At 48.4% G+C, this 16,806-nt stretch overlaps 1 protein-coding gene across 7 annotated transcripts in view; it reads left to right on the top strand.

Annotated features, from left to right (window-relative positions):
- ST6GALNAC1 (ST6 N-acetylgalactosaminide alpha-2,6-sialyltransferase 1) overlaps nucleotides 1-16,806 on the top strand; it is a 32,510-nt gene that overhangs the window by 9,919 nt on the left and 5,785 nt on the right. For 2 of the 7 annotated variants that reach the window (XR_010073307.1, XR_010073306.1), the window contains exons 2-10: nucleotides 748-891; nucleotides 6,103-6,739; nucleotides 10,468-10,744; nucleotides 10,833-11,004; nucleotides 11,373-11,511; nucleotides 11,894-11,991; nucleotides 12,581-12,670; nucleotides 13,952-14,051; nucleotides 14,479-14,725. Coding sequence is in view for 5 of the 7 variants with exons in the window: in XM_063352188.1 (XP_063208258.1) it covers nucleotides 821-891; nucleotides 6,103-6,739; nucleotides 10,468-10,744; nucleotides 10,833-11,004; nucleotides 11,373-11,511; nucleotides 11,894-11,991; nucleotides 12,581-12,670; nucleotides 13,952-14,051; nucleotides 14,479-14,649 (1,755 nt within the window). In the remaining 2 variants the exon portion in view is untranslated. Of the gene's footprint in view, nucleotides 1-747; nucleotides 892-6,102; nucleotides 6,740-10,467; nucleotides 10,745-10,832; nucleotides 11,005-11,372; nucleotides 11,512-11,893; nucleotides 11,992-12,580; nucleotides 12,671-13,951; nucleotides 14,052-14,478; nucleotides 15,695-16,806 lie in introns of those variants that run through there. The other 5 variants (XM_063352188.1, XM_063352187.1, XM_063352189.1 and 2 more) reach the window with 4 other exon arrangements.

The following is a 16,806-nucleotide window of genomic DNA, read 5'->3' as shown; positions in this document are numbered from 1 at the left end:
TTCTTAAACCAAGAAGGTGAAAAGCTGTGTGTTTGCATAGCAAGCTTGCTTTTGGCTAACGTGCTTGCCAGGGATTTGGATGTTTCCCCCAAGCACAGCCTTTCCTGAACATTGAGTACTACGGACATGTTCTCTGCGATTGCCAGCGCAGTTCCTTAAAAGCAAGGAAAACTGTCTTTTTCTGCTTGTAGGAATCTTGCTATCCCTTGTGGCTCTAGGTTTCGCGGTAATGTTAGATGGAGGAGGTTGAAGGAAAATGTTTGCTGCCTCTAGAATTTCCCTTTGGAATCCTATTAACAAAAAAAGCGTTGGAGTCACACACAAGCAGCTTCTTCCAAGCAGTATGCCTGAAGGGCTTGAAAGAAGAGGCTAAAATGAAGCCGTTGCTGTGTACGCTGCGTATCAGTGCTTCAGGACGGATATTTGTTCCTGTAAGAATGTCCTGTTGGAGATCTTGTGGGCACAGAGTTGCCACTTGCCTGCTGCACGCCCAGACCTGTAGCCCACCTCTCTTGAATTGCCTGGAGCTAATGAGGGCTGCCCCAGAATATGGCAATACCTCGGCTGATCCCTTTCTCGGTGCCTGTAATTGTTCAACAGATCTCCTTTGATCCTAGGCTCAGTTTGAGCAATAGTGAAAAGTTTTGCTGTAGATGGAGGCAGCGTTTTACCCTGGACTAACAACCTCCCTTCTGTTTCTTCAAGGGCTTTTCAAACCTGTGTTATTGTTTCATTTTTTTCTCCTAGGTCCTCTGATGACCTGTGTCGTGCACTTAAATGCAGAGAGAGTAACTTGTCAGGAAGTGCGGACAATAAAGAAATGCAGCTAACGCTGAGCCTTGTGCAGGGAATCCCTGCAGCTTTTTGCTCTGTGGTGTGGAGGGGCATAAGGTAGGTGTGAAACCTCTTGACTTGCTTTCCTGCAACTTAGAGCAAACACCTTCAGTTCTCTGGGTAGTCAGTAATCATGTGAGTGCTAGCTTCTGAGATTTGTAATATTGTCAACAAAAGCTTTTTTTTATATCTGAGCTTAATTTTTTTATAAGAGCTGTGCAAAAGCAGCCTATGTCGTAAGAAGCAATACGACTGTCTCCCCTTGAACTGTCAGGGTTAATATTAGCAGCTCCTCGTGAGTTAAAATAGCCCTTTGCTGTAGCATGTAAAACTACATCTCTGGTACAGGTAAGCATTTCTCCGGCTGTTCATCTCTGCTGGTCTTTCCCTCTGCTGGTGGGGAGATGTATTCTGGGCTGCCAAAGATCAATCTCCAGGCAGACCGCTGGCACTTCCATGAAGAGGAGAGGATGAGATGCGTATTGTGGAACCTGGGATCAGGAGAGGGGTTGTCAGATGCTGCCTACCAATGAGAAGCAATTTATCCCAGGTCTGAATATGCTCATGGCTCAAATCAAGCGTAGTGCAAACCCCTAGGGTTGCAGCAGGGATTCTTTACCCGTGAAGCCTTTCGTGTGCATGTGGCATTAGTGAAGCTTTATTTTAATTGACACTGTTTTTGAGCAAAGCCTGGTTGTACTGTACAAAACCCAAATGACCAGGGTCCCTCTAAGGGCAGTAGTGTAGAAGGTAATTGTCTGTCTGTCTGTGATGGTGTGATTAACAGATACGAGAAACTTGAAATACATTTCCGTGATATGTGGAATAAAAATCCAGATACATTAGATGCTCCCTTGAAACCAACTAAATTTCAAGGTGCTGTACGGTGGCCTTCACCAGAGTGATCTAGTTCTTTTAAATTCTACAACTAACCACAGACTCAAATCCATCCATGTCTCGTTTTGGTGGTGAACTGACATAGCTGTCATTTCCTGGCGCTCAGTGATCCCTCTGAAGTGATGGAGCAAGAGTTCAAAAGCCAGAAGTAGAAGACCAGTCCCAAAGGTGGTGCTGGAAGAAGCTTGACCAAGAGCTCACAAAGAAGAGCAGCTGAAGAGCGTATATTGCTGCTATCAGTGCAAGCAGCTCAGAGCTGAAGTGGCACACTCTTGAGCCGGCTTGGGATCCTGAGCTACAGGCAGGCCTGTGTAACAAGACTGTCAGCAATAGCAGCGTTGGATGGTGATGGAGTTGGCAACTTTCAGACAAGTGAAATGCCAAATTGAAGTTTTTCCAGTTGCCCTAAAGGCAGGTCAGCTTTATTAGAGAGGGAGGGGACTGTCTGACTCTGAGCCCTGTCCTCTAATGCTTTACCCAAGCATTAATCTGCTTTTAAACCCAAACTCCTCTGTTCTATGGTGGATTTGCAAGGCGTCTTACTTTGACTTGTTTCAAAGCAGTCACAAGGTAAAATGGATGTGTATCTAGCCATTAGCTTTTGGGGACAGGGAGGGCTTCTGGATTGGAGCTACAAGCATGGAGAAGAAAAGAAAAATCTGCTTATGGTTATGCGTAGGATCTTGCCTGAGCCCTTGGGCAGGTGATGGTCTAAAAGCTCATTTCTTTCACTGTAACTATGGCTACTTCCATAATGCCAACAAGTGTTCCCAGTGATGTTTACACCAGATTAGAGGCAAAGGGTTTCCCTCTTAGACTGGATTTACCTCATTAAGAAAAATCTAGGGAACTTCCATTGTTTGCAGTAAAAGGTGTTTCTTTTCCCATCCCACTTTGTGTTGCAATAAGATTAGGGTGATAGCTGGGAACAGTGCAAAGCTGCTGTCTCTTTTCTGAGAAATTGGATCTGTGTGCGGAGTGTCTGAGAGTGTTGTGAGAGAGGGTGTGCATGTTCTTGTCAGTAAATCCAGAGAAAAGACCAGCCCACTCATTCAGCACACCTTTGGAGAGCACTGCCTTGTGAGCACCTCTGGGCAGCAGCAGCAGCACCTCTGTCGCTCTCAGGCACCTCACCATGTGGTTTTTCAGGAGAAGGTTTCCTAAAATTCCCAGAGCCTTCATTTGGCTCATTGTTTTAATAAACTTTTGCATCTTCGTTGCTAATTTCGACTTCTTGTTTGGCTTGTCAAAGACAAAGATCTCCAGGTAAGAGACCTGCTTCCTTGTGATATGTACTGTCTGGATAGAGTGCTTGTGCTCACTTTCTTTCTCTCTCTCTGTCTCTCTTCACCCTGCAATTTGCACTTCTGATCTGAATGAGATGACCACTTTGCTTTAGCAGACCACGGCGTTGGAAGGTTTGCAGTCAAAAACTTGCTTCTGCTGGATCACTAGTTTCTCCTTGTATAGCTGTTTAAGAAAGCAGCTTTTGCATTACCGATGTTACTTATTTTCATCCTTTGGCATTACATAGTCTTTGCTTTTCGTAGTGGCTCCCAGAAGGACATCATTCAGCCCTAGTCCAGATCGCGTTGCTGGACATTGAATTTGGAGGGATACCTTCGAATTTATAGTGAGTTTAGCATCTGATTCCTAACACAAATATGCTGCAACTGGGAGACCAATGTCATGCAGACATGATCAATATATATATTATTTTTTGTATAAATGATCAAGTAAATCCTACAAGAATGGGTGTGGAGGGAATTGCAGTGTAGACTGCAGTAAAATGTCTCCAGCATTGTTGGCAGGAAGCACTGTTCCTCGCAGGAGCACAGCAGGTATCTGAGCCTTTCCTACTTAGGAGCATGGCTCGCTTACGTGTTAGTGCCCGGCGCTGTGTGTGGGAAGCACTGCTCCCCAGCCTCCCCACCAGCCCTCATATGGTCCTGGCTCTCCCGCGATGAGCTCGTCTGGCTTGTCTTGATGGGGTTAGTTTTCAGCTGGACCTCTCAGGGCTGATGCTGTGGGGGCAGGCAAGAGTGGTGACGCCGGGAACACCTACATCTCTTCTGGAGGTCGCATCAGTTTAGCTCGGCTCCAGTGACTTGAGACCACACCTTGAGGACAGCTATCAATTTGGAGAGATTGGAATCTGCACAGGGGAGGTGGGGAAAAGGGAAAGGCATAGAGAAGTGAAGTTGTCCCTGATCACAGAGCTGGGACAAGAACTGGCTCTCCATGCCCAGCTGCTTGAAGCTGTTTCATTCTGCCATAGTGTCAGATAATGGAAATGTCCGTATTTTTGCAACTTAAGTAAAACACAACTAGGCATGAGCTGTATTTGGTTATCTGTTTGTCAGTTCTGTTTCCGTATCTTTTATATGCAAGGTAAAATACACAAAGGAGCATCCTCATGGCTTTACCCTCTATTTGTCCTAGGTTGTTGTAAATGCACAGGATAATGACAGTAAATATCACTGCGCCTCTGCAGTTGCTTGCCAGCTGGACTCTAGAGCCTGAAATTTGATGAGCTGCTTGGACCAGTTGTCTGGATTTAAAATGCTGGTCAGGAGAGCAGGATCCTGTTTAGGCATGAATGCCTGTCCGTGTGGGTCTGACTGCAGGGAGCAAGGTTTCAGATGTGAAGGGCCCTTGATTTTATATTTTGGTCTCTGTATGTTTGGCACAGTATTTGAAATTAAAGTATAGTAGAGCTGGGATGGAATCTGTGCCCTTCGAGACAGCAAATACAGAAAGTCTGGGCTGGGGAGTGGTTTCTTACACTGTTTCGTTTGTTCTGTGCCCTTTAATTTTAAAATTTTAAACATCATCTTCAAAATACAACAGAAAATCATCCAGGGATTTAAGATCTGCCTGAGCTACCTCACCAAATTTCTGCTTACTTACAGTGTACATATAAAATATTTCCTCTTACTAGGCAGTAAACAGTAACACAAGCTTATACATGAACTCTGTGATAGAAAGCATACTTGGTTCAAACTGGCTAATGATTATGAGGGGAGGCAGAGGAAGAGCTGATAGGCCATTTACCACAATCATTTTTTTCTTAGAAATAGCGTTGGAGAGGTTCAAGTATTTATCCAATACAAAATGATTTTTAAAAGCTTCCTTAGTTGATAATTTCCTAGTCACTTTAATGAATGCCATACCACTCTGAAGCTTCAGCGGCAATTCAGCTGTTACCTACAGCCTGCTGTCTGCAGAGGTGCTATTTGCCTGTTTATTACCTCGGAAGCAATCCACAGCTCTCCGAAACAAATGCGTCATGTAAAGGCTGAGCGTAAGTGTGAAATCAGGCTGCCACAACTATGCTGGTTGATCCTGAAAAGCTTTGCTGTACATAATAGCTCAGCTGCAGAAATTTTTCACCTTCCTTTTTCCTGTTCCACCCTCCAGCCATGTGCCAATAAGACTGAATATTTGGGACAAAAACCCACCGCTCCTGCCTTGATTTTTTTTTTCTGGGTTTCAGCCCAGTCTTGTTGCAGGTGGCTCTTCTGCTGTTGGCAGCTGTATCCTCCTATGATATCCTTGTACCTGCCTGTGCCTCTGAGTCAGGCAGCAGGGCAGCTGCAGTATTAGAGGCGATTGCTGAAAATGCAGAGATTTTACATTTTTAAGCTTCAGAGTGTATTTTAATAGCTTCAAAGTGTCTGTCTTAAGGCATGGGTGCCTGCCGAGTGCTGTGTGATGACATTGCATTAGCTGGCTAAGGGGCAAGAGGAGAGGAAAAAATGCCTTGTGGACCCAAATGCTCAAGAAGTGATGTATGGTAAAGAAGTGAGTTTCACTTCTTATTAGACTTCCCTAACTGAATTCTGGAAGATCTTCGTGGTCTGTCGCTGAAGCACTTGGCTCTGCTGGCAAAGGAGAGAGCCAGATTGCTGCCTCCATGGCGTGTGCCGTGTCCTGAACTCAGGATCTCCAGATCCGTCCTGCAGTGCTCTGGGGACATTGCCAGGGATCCTGCCCAGTGCAAGGCAAAGCTGTTCTCTGCTGGTTTGCAATTGCTGCCAATGTGGGTGTTTCATGAGCCAAGCGCTGAAGAGGAGTGTGTAGCCTCTGGGATTTGCTTAGTGGGGAGATAAGCAGTATTCTGGCCAGAATGGTGTGGGAAGTTGTATTACGCTCTGGTGGCAAAGTTGAAAATGAAACTGAATTCATACAGCATCCTGCAGAAAGCCAGTGGCAGTTGCCAAAGCAAGTCCTCTGAGTGTGGTGGTCGTACGCAGTGGTTGCTCTGAAGCACAGAGCAGGGTTCTGAGTCTACAGAAATGGTCTGGAAGGTGTTCAGTGTTAAATGGAAAGTGTGTGTGATGTGTCTGCTTTTCCTTTGATCGCATTCAGGCAATTGAGCATTTTCCAACATGCCCCAGATATGCTACAAATGGACACCCAAGAGCAACAGGGTTTAAACAATTCTGATAATGGGAAGTCAAGGAGCTTTTTAAAGGGGACTTTGGGGAGAGACATCACAAAACTCAAACAAGATATGGTTGAAAGGACACCAAGATGGGAAGAAAAGGAGGAGCAGAAGAAAATGATGAAACCAGTTCCCAGGGTGGAAGAAGCCAAGGAGAACATGGCTGTGAAACTACCCCCCAGGTCGGAGGGAATCAAGAAGACAACAGTAAAACCAGCCCCTACGGTGCAGGGAAACAAGGCGAAAACAGCAGTGAGACCAGCCTCAGGGGTGGAAGAAGCCAAGGAAAAGACAATAGTGAAACAACTTCCCAGGGCGGAGGAAGCCAAGGAGAAGACAACAGTGAAACCGACCTCTGGGGTGAAGGGAGCTCGTGAAAACAACAGATCCAAAGACCAAATAAAGCCAAAAGAGCCTTCTGCACCAGTGAAAACTGTAACATCTGTTCCTCGGGCTGCTGCAGTGACAGAAAAGAAGAAACTGAGAGCTGCTGACTTCAAGTCTGAGCCACGGTGGGATTTCGAGGACAAGTACCTGCTGGACAACTCATCTCCACCATCGGTAGGTGCGATGACCGTGTGTGTTTGCCAAGAATGATGCCTCCCTGATGACCTTGTCTGCCGTCCCCTGGGCACGTGTGCCCTTTGCAGTCGAGGATGATCTCCAAACTGGTAGGTCAACTCACTAGTATGTGCAGATGCTGCTGGGACCCAGAGAGGGAGACCTGTATGTACCACTCAGTTAGCCTGGCCAGTCCTCCACCATGCTCCAGTATGGGAACTTACTGTAATTGCACGCATTTCCATGAGTCCCTTTGAAAGTCATGCCGAGCAGCCCTTTCTGGAGCTCAGGTGTGTTAGAAGCTGGACAAAATATCTCACCTTCTAGATGTGCTACAAGGTGGTCCCACTCTTAGGTGCCTTGCAGGTGGGTTGGACTAGGTGATCTTCAGAGGTCCCTTCCAGCCCCCATCATTCTGCGATTCTGTGTGATATATTGCGTAGGGGACTTAGGCACCAATGCAGTGTGTATGTTCCCTGTAATGTGGCACCCTAAGGTAAGTGGAGTCACACCTAGTCTTGTGATGTCCACAGGCTGGCATTAGGTGTCTGGCACTAAATGGCAGTCTTCATACAGGCGTCCCATTTCTCACCTGATTTCTTGGGAAACTGGACATCTGCATTCCTATGAAGACTCAGGTTTACAATTCCCAGATTTGCCTTGATTTTTGTTTTATGCAGCCAGCTAAAAAAAAAAAGCAAGGTCACAATGAGGGAATAGGAATGCCTCCGTGTGCCTTTTCGTACGTACATACCAAAGGAAGTCGAAAGCTTTGGCAGCAGTGGGGCGGCAGTGACGCTTGCGCTGTGCTGGGTTGTGAAGGATGATGCTGGCAGTGGTGGTGAGGGAGGGTCTCAGTGCACAGGAACGGAGGCTTTGTTCGTTGCTTGTATTAAAGTCAAAATAAGGTCAAAGAAAAAGGGTTAGATGAGGAATGATAAGCATGTACCTGCCTGCTTTGGAGACGCTAGGGTGGGGACCGTTCCCATCTTTAAGGTTTTCTGTCAATATTGGCGAAAATTCAACTACGTGTATGTGTGCCCCATTGAAAAATTGATGGTTAAAAATAAATTTTTTTACTGTTCTTGTGGTTTATTATCAACAAGAGGAGAGTCTTTCCCAGCTGCTGCCAATTCACCTTTTCCACCCTGTACGTACACACTCGTAGCAAGCAAGCAGATTCTTTACCCATGCAGAGCTCCACGGCTCAGACGGTCCCAGCATATTGGGTTGCTGTCTGGGGTTTTGTTGCTATGCATTGACCTGTCATCACAGCAAAGCAAATAATTCATAACAGTTCTGGCATTCAGCTAGTCTTGCTTTGTTCCTCTTTGTTAAATAGAAACAACTGTAGGCCTGGTCGGCACAGGTATTTTGGTAGAGGTGAAGATGAGAATCTCAAATGATACAGTTGTACCCGTCAAGGCAGTAGCACTTGCACAGCTACAGCTTCAGCGTTTTCTTACGGGCCCTGTTTGTTGGGAGTGTTGTTCTGTAGGTTAGTTCTCATGATGACCTCTGTCTGTGTATGTCATATTACCGATGTGATCTTCCAAAACACTAAGTCTGGTGCTAGGTCGATGGTCTTAGATGAGCCATTTGCTTACTTAAAGTCTCAGTGCCTCAATCTTCCACCATTGCCGTGTGTCATTTTGGTGGCATTAGGGGGAATGTAGATGTTGCTCCAGGGGACTGTCAGGGATGCAGGCACCATGTCATTCTGCTCAGACCTCTCGTGGTGGAGCAGGGGCTACTCTTGAAAAAATGAATCCCATTCCCCAACCCCAGGGTGTCCAGGATGGGAGACGTGCAGAAAGCAGAGGTAGACGAACTGGGCTGATAAAATTACTAGGATGAGTTTTATTATTTTGATGTTTTATTTTTGAGTTCTCTTTCCCTTGTGGTGTTTTGGTGTTGTTCCCTGTTGCCCCTTTTGGCAGCACGAGCCATTCTTTTGCTGATGGGATGTGCTCCTCAAGTGTGGCATTGAGCTGCTTGATAGGAGCAGCTGGCCCCAAACAGATACCTCTGTTATCCAAAGATCTGTGACTGTTAAATGTGGAACTTGGCTGTTAAACGCTTGAGCTCATGCACTGGCCCAGCCTGACTGAGTCACAGCAGAAGGGCCTGGCAGATGATCCAGTCTGTGGTGCAGGATGTCACAAGGCACCCAGAATACAAATGGGAGTGAGCGAATTACGTGGCTAAGAATGCATACGCTGTGTGACACAGTACCTCACCCCTCCTGCCCAGTGTTACCACCTGTAGACACGGTGGGGTTTGGCCACCAGGATCCTGCTCATCAACTGACAGATGCTCCTGTCTTCTTATCTGAGGAGCACATGCAGCCATCTCAGAAAAGCAGAGCAGGAGCTGGCAGAGAAATGTGAGACCACAGTTCACAGCAGGAAGCTGAGAACATACTCCACTGTAACTGGGGCTGCACAACATCTGTGTGCGCAGAACAGCTGAGACAGTGGGCAGAACCCTTCCTCAGTAGGGAATAGAGGAGAAAATGCACACAGAAGGGTCTTGAGTGAAAATGTGGATCCAGAAGTCGCATGTTGGGTCTCACTCCCAAACTTGATCTCTAATTCTTCAGAGAGAGGGAGTGACTAGAAGCACTCCCACCTCCTTCATTTCCTACGTGATCAGATTTCCTTAATTCCTCTGGTATTGATCCAGTCTAGCTGTGGAGGCACAAGAAGTACCAAGCCTTGGACAGTACAAAGTACAGCTTGAGCAGGAAGGGAATGTCCCTGTCTCTGGACGTGAAACGTGCTGCAAGTGAAATGGTGCCAACATGAAACCCTCCACGGTGTTATTCTCGTTGCACTCCTGTTGTGACAGGCAGAATGAGGGCTGTCTCCTCAGGCCGTGACTGGGTTGTCATCCTCATCCCTAGCAGAGAGCCCAGCTCAGCTGTGGAGCACGCAGCAAGGCTTTGGCAGTGCAGTCTGGTCATTGCTGGGGGTTTGAGCTGGGCACGTGGGTCCACTTGGTCTCCTGTTTTGTCTCTCAGTAGGTATTGCAGTAGGTATTTGGGGAAGATGTCTAAGAAAGTAGGCCCCAAATTGACTCTGTGGAACATCCAGTGCAGTGGAGTTGTTTGCTCTCCATCTGCACACACAGCCTAACTGTTGCCAGCTGCAACGAGATCCCTCTTGTTGGAGAGGATAAGCTGACTTGAATTTCCTTCTCAGCGCACACTTCTCTGTGATTCAACATTTTTGATGTTGAATGAGTTGTTTGCATGCTTTATCTTATCTTTAAATGGAATGATAATGGTGATCTGACATCACATGTTCTTCAGTGTGTTTGTTCATGTGCACCTTGTGAGGTGTTGAGCCAACAAGGACTGCTGGTCTTATTGGGTATGTTTAGGTTAGACCAATTACAGGTATCAGTTTGCATCACTTAATGAGGCCATAAGCAGTAAAACATTTGCGCATTGTAAGGCTGTTGTTCTGAAGAAGAAAGTCTCTGAGACCTGGCGTCATCCTGGCTTCCTTGTAGGTGACTTTCCACCAGCTAGTTATTGATGTAGTGCTGAAGTTATGCCTCAGGTACCTGGTGATGGGGGCACTGAAGGGAACAGATGATGTACCACTGGAGTTTCTATGCTTCTTTCTGATACTGTCGTACATAGGCACACAAGCACTGGCACTCAGTCAGGTTTATTAGCTCCCTGCTAATCAGTCCTTATTGTTTTCTTTTTGTTTTTCAAGACCTGCTCTGAGTCAGTGAAGGCCAAAGCTGCCAAGTCTGACTGGCTGCGGGATCTTTTCCTGCCCAACATCATGCTCTTCACAGACAAGAGATACTTCAGTGACAATGAGTGGGACCGCCTGGAGCATTTTGCACCTCCCTATGGCTTCATGGAGCTGAATTATTCGCGTGAGTCCCTCAGGGCATGTCAGGATGGGACCATCAAACTCCCGACAGGAGCCTTCTGTCAAGTAGCTGGAGGTTTGCAGCATCTCCATGTCAAAGGCATCAGGCTAGGTGGATCTCATGGTAGAAACTGTGGTGGTTTTACTGTGTCCATCCTAAAGGCTCTTGATGCTAACTCTCCGCCATGTTTGCTTCACAGTTGTGAAGGAGGTCATGTCCCTGCTGCCCCCAAAACCCCACCAGCAGCTGCTCCTGGCCGACAGCAACAGCAGCACGCCAACGTGCATCAGCTGTGCTGTCGTGGGGAATGGAGGAATATTGAATAACTCTGGGATGGGCCAGGAGATTGACTCCCATGACTACGTCTTCCGGTAAGACAAGCTTCCTTCTTAGAAGGTACACAGCTAGCTTATTCTGGCTAGCAGATAATTACGGCTGGATAACTTCACATCTTCTAGTATTGCACTGACCCTGAAGTGCCAAAATAACTGGGGGCAGGAGGAGATGAAAAACCAAAACCTAAACACCCAGGAAGAGCCTGGGTTCACAGGTGAGCCATAAAGAGCCAGCTCCAAAGCAGAGGGACGTGGCTCTCCTGCAGATCAAGAGGCGTAGCTCAAATGGGCTTAATCTTCCCTTCCTCCAGACTAACACTGTCTTTTCCTGTTATAAACATGGATGCGAGGGTTTTCAATGGTCACCTGTTAACCCTGCTCCTCTGTTTGATTTCCATGGCCAGGGTGAGCGGGGCTGTCATCAAAGGCTACGAAAAAGATGTGGGAACAAAAACCTCCTTTTATGGATTCACAGCCTTCTCCCTGGTGTCCTCTCTTCAGATCTTGGGACACAGAGGGTTCAGCCACATTCCACGGGGAAAAGTAAGTCGGGTCCGTGCTGTATGCATGCATAGCTTTGACAGGATGCTGTTAGTCTGTGGCCTTCGGTTCTGATCTTGTGCTTGAGGAGCAAAGGGGCTGAGCTAGCGCTTTAGCATTACCCTTTACGAGGGAACCCGCGTTGGCTTGGCTGGCAGTGAGTGTTTGCAGTGGCAAGCTGCATCAGTCCCACCCCAGCCCTTTGGGCTGTAGAAGTAGCTGCACGTTAGGTGTTATCTCCATGCTGCTTCTGTGGGATAGTTAAAAGCTGCAGACCGAAAGTGTGTGTCCAAGAAACTCAGTGAGCCTAGACGCCTGCTTGCTTTTTGTTTTTAAAGGATGTGTCTCTCTTGTGCCATTCATTAATGCTCACTTGTTTTCTTAGCATGTCAGATACATTCACTTCCTGGAGGGAACCAGAGACTATGAGTGGCTGAAGGCTCTTCTGCTGAACAAGAACATCAGGAAAGGATTCTTAGACGAGTACGGGTGAAACAAACTGGCCCCATCTCTACCCTTTTCGTTTGGAGCTCTCTGCTGTGCTCTCTTCCTCTCCACAGTGCTGAGCACTGCTGAAGTGCAGGCTAGGGTATAGACAGGTTAAAGCCTTCCTCCCCTTGCAGATTTGTCCGGGGAATTACGTTATTTCCTCCCAAGCTCTGTGCACTGTTGTAACGAATACACCTCCTTCCCAGAAGTAGCTGATTTCAATGATGTGTGGCCAGAGCTTGGAGAAAGCTTTGTGTTCCTCTGGGATGACCACATGCTGTTGTCTGGCCTGGTGTCTGTACATGGTGGCCCACTTATGGATGAAATCCTGGTCTCACCAATTCTTGTCTATACACACACACGCTTTTTGTATTTCCCTGTCCTGTTGTTGCCTCTGCTCCCTGATCTCTTCCTCTGCAATGCACACAGGTTATGGAGGCTTTGTCATAGTCTGCGAAGTGTTGCAGAATAGTTTAACAGTGTTTGTGGTTCTTCTCTTATCACCAAGCGCATCAGGGCTGTTGCTTTACAGTTGTGATGAAATATAGAAGCTTGTCCTGAGTCTCCCCATTCCTGTCCTTAGGCAGAAGCCCCGGGAGAGATTTGATGAAGATTTCACAATGGACAAATACCTGGTGGTTCACCCTGATTTCCTCAGATACATGAAAAACAGGTGAGCTGGGGGTTATGTGCTCTAACGGGCTTATTTTTTCTGGCCATCACCGTCTCTGTCTGTCTCTGGGCCCTCTCCTCCCAGCTCACTCCTTTGTAACTGCGGTTTAGCCACACCAGCAGATTGGGGGTAAGCTTTGTCAGTGTGCAGTCAGTTAAAATTCTCTGTGGTGCTGCAGTGGATGTTAGTGGTGGGTAGACATCCCTTATCTGTGAGCTGGAGAAGCTACATGCGTCAGACAGTTTGGCTTTCTGCATCCAAAAGAGGTCCTGGGCAAATGGCAACTCTTTAGGGAAGAGCATTGCCAGAGTGCCAGAATAGTTGATCTAGTTCAGGACCAACCTTTCATGTTCCCTGTTGCTTAGCACCTTGGAGGAAGGCTCTGTAACAGCTCTTTTCTCTCGAGATCCCTTCTTGACTCAGGAGGTTGTGCCCTCAAACACGATAACAGGCACTTCTTCAGTATCCCATTTGCCTGGCCTGGCTGCTCTTCTTTGCCCCTCTAATCCTTTTCACGAGCCTGCTGGACACTGTCACTGTAGGATGTGCCAATCGTGGGCCACACGTGACCAAGAGATGTAGGAAGAAGAGCTCCCGTTGTGCCCTGCTTTGGCTGTGTTTACCCTTCGGTCTCCTTGAGAGCTGAGTTACGTCTTCTCTGAGAGAAGGCAAATGCGGTGCCAGATGGCTTGCACCTCCCTGCTTATTCTGCTGCCTCCCCTCTGACTTGGGTCCTTTCCAAAGCCAAGAGGGGCTGAATGCTATTTTTTCCTGGTGTGGACTCCTACCTTCCTAACAACTGCTGGCACAAAACACTGCAGCTCCTGGCGAGTTTTGTGAGCCTCCCCCCTTCCCTATGTCTTGTTTCACTGCTAAAGGTGGATGGGGAGCAGGATATACCAGGGAGCTTCAAAGCCATTTCCGCACTGCGAGGCAAAGGATGGATTTAAGAGTGGGCTTTAACGTAGTAGATCCTTTAATCCACCCTCTCTTTATCCTCACTGCCTCAAGACCTACCACTTCCATAAAGCTGGGGCAGAGCTGGGCTTAGGTTGCGGTGCAGGCGATGGAGCATTCTGGACTGGCCGTGCGCTTTACTGAGCGCACAGCGGCACCCACACATGTGGGCATACTCATGGCTCGTCTGAAATGCCTCCTATGGCCACGAACTGCTGCAAGGACGGAAGATGCCACACAGACTACAGGGCGGGACACAAGGTGTGCCCAACTTGAACCACTACCCCCAGCAACTGCTCTGTGCTTTCTTCTCTCCTGCTGCAGGTTTTTAAAATCTGAAACTCTGGAAAAGCCTTACTGGCGGCTGTACAGGCCCACAACGGGGGCCTTCCTGCTGCTGACTGCCCTCCATCTCTGTGACCAGGTAAGGGCATGATGATTCTTGCACACAGAATTGTATGGAAGGGATATAGGATGACAGGGCAGGGCAGGGGTGGCTCCAACCCTGCCTAACCTCTGCCTGGCTTGAGGGTATATGGGTTCTGGTCAGCCATGAGGGAGTAGATTGAAGACAAGAGAAACAGACCCAAATAATTCACATAGAAGTTGTGAAGCCTGCTGTGGTGTGAGAACCATCCTGCTTCCCAGGGAGGCAGTGAGAGGAGAGCAGGCTCTCTGGATCCAGCGTCCACAGTCTGGTCCCTCTGGACCTCCATGCAGGGTCACTTGGAGGAGCCATGACTGGCATCCCTGTCCTGTGCTCCCTCCCTGTTTGGGACCTGTGTCTTGTGTTTCACTTAGCTCCCTCCGTCCTTGGTACCTCTCCCCAGTGAGCCCTCCATCTTTCCCAGGTGAGCGCTTATGGCTACATCACAGAGGGTCACGAGAAGTACTCGGATCACTACTATGACAAGGACTGGAAACGTCTGATTTTCTACACTAATCACGACTTCAACCTGGAGAAGCGGGTGTGGAAAAAGCTTCATGATGAGAATATCATGAAGCTTTACCAGAGATCATGATTGTGTGGCAGGGGCCATTGCCTGGGAAATCGCAACAACACCTCACTGGGAACAGAAGAGGACCACCAGAGGCAAGGTTAGCTCTGAACTTCCAGGCACATTTCATCCCCACAAAGATATTTCCCTCTTTCAGCACCTTTATTCTCTCACGGCGTTTTTACAAATGTGCAAATGCTACAAGCCAGCAAGAAAACACAGCACGCCAACAAAGATGTCCCATCTGGCTATGCTGCCAGACTGTTGCTGATGGTTGTAGGCACTGGTCTTCGGAGAGGAGAATCTAGGATGGATCTGGGTAGTCTATGGTCCAGCATGTCCTGCATCTTCATCCAGGTTTTATCTCTTTGCAAGGAGATGCTCCTCAGGCTGGGGCTGCTTCTCTTCTGGGTGGATCCTCTCCATTAGTGGTGCCCATCTTGGAGCTGGGTGTGTTGTCTAAGGGAAGCTTCCTCTGCAGTCAGTGGATTGAGGTGGACGCACAGATCCTGTCTCAGGTTTACTTAATTCCTGGAGGTGCTGCTCCAGTCTTCTCCCTGCAGATAAAAAGGATGGACTGGACGTTTCCAGGTGACTGATTTGAGAGAGGACGAATCTCACTTCTGCTTCCCAGCGTGGCCTCACCGTGACACTTCTGAAGGAGCACCACCATCAGCTCAAGGGCTGATAAATGCTCTCCATGGTGCAGCAGACATGCTGGACTTGGTGCCTTTTGCTCTGGGACTCCCCTGGCTGCAGGACATGTGAATAAGTAAATAAAATAAATGGCGCTGCTTTGGCCAAGCTGATTTTTCATTGCAGCCCTGTGGAATGTGGTTATTTAGTCTGCATCCAAAGCAATTGCTGAAAGGCTGAGATAGTGGATGGTGAAGCCAGGAAAGGGCAGGACTGAGTGTTAATTGAATACCTCCATCTGCAGGTTCTCTGCATCTTGTGTGGACGCACCTGAGCATCCCCTACTTGTCCACCTTGCTGTCACAGGATGGGGATCAGAGCTGGCCAAACACCTCCCTGTGGAAGTGGGTAAAGACCTGGAGAGTTTGTCCTTGTCCCAGCAACTGCTTTCTGGGCATAACAAATGCTGGAGACAAATGCATGGAGGGGCTGGAAGTTTTCCCTGTGACCACTACACAGGCAAAAAGCCATTTCCAGCGTCCAGGCAGGTCCAGACCATCTACCTGGGCTCATAAGGCTCTGGACTGGGGCCCAGCTGCACACTGACTGGTCCCAGTGGACCTGCTCTGGCTGTGAGCGGTTTTCCTTTTGTGTGCAACGTTTCTGACGGGGGCAGCGGCGTCTCCAGGGATCCCCTGGGCTCCAAGGGAGGCATCTCAGCAGGGATTGTCAGCAGGGTTTGCCAGGCCCAATTTCCTTTGTCCCTTTTTTCCATGTGCTGTGGAGAGGCCAAGCAGTTTCTCATGTCTGACTAAGCTTGTTTGCAAAGAAAACCCCCCACGTCGATAATCTACATGAAGAATTCAGCTTATCTGGGAGAGGGTGTAGCCGGCCTTTGGCTGCTCTGCCCACACAAGCCCCACAGTGTCCGAAATGTACTGTTCCTCTGTTGGGAATGATGTATGTGAGCACCAGACCCATGGGGAGCCACAGGATTTGGAGCAGACCAGAAATCCTTCATGAGCAGCAAATGGCCTCCCCGTGAAAGGGAAGCCCAATGGCAGCTAGTCGCCCCCAGAGCCGACCAAGGACAAACTCCTGCACCCAGGAGCTCTGCACCCTGCTGGGTGTCTCAGCCCCTTGCAGGGGCTGTGCAAGGCTGGTGTCCCCTGTCCCCATGCCCTGCAGGCTTTCCCTGCCCAGCACTTGCCCGGCTGGGCTCTCAGAGGGTAACGAGGCAGCTTTATTCCTTGCCCGTGCTTGGGCTGTACCGAATTGCTGCAGGTTGCTTAGTGACCAGCTCCGCACGGGTATTCTTCCTGCCTGAATAGGGCTTTTCTCTTCCCAAGAAGTTGGAAGAAGTTTCTCTTAGACCCCTTCCTTCCCCCTCCTCCTCTTTTGTTTTCCTCTTCTCTGGGAAGCGGGATGGGCCTGAGTCCTGCTGAGTGAGAGGACCAGGGTGGGCGAGGAGGAAGGTTTGGAGATGGGCTGGCAGCCCCCAGTCCACGCTCTCCCCCAGCACCCAGATCCACTTGCTGAGGCTTC

Source organism: Chroicocephalus ridibundus, chromosome 14 (genome assembly GCF_963924245.1).
Source record: "Chroicocephalus ridibundus chromosome 14, bChrRid1.1, whole genome shotgun sequence".
Lineage (NCBI taxonomy): Eukaryota > Metazoa > Chordata > Aves > Charadriiformes > Laridae > Chroicocephalus > Chroicocephalus ridibundus.
Note: the sequence above shows the minus strand (reverse complement) of the source record. Positions and strands in the feature narration are given on the sequence as shown.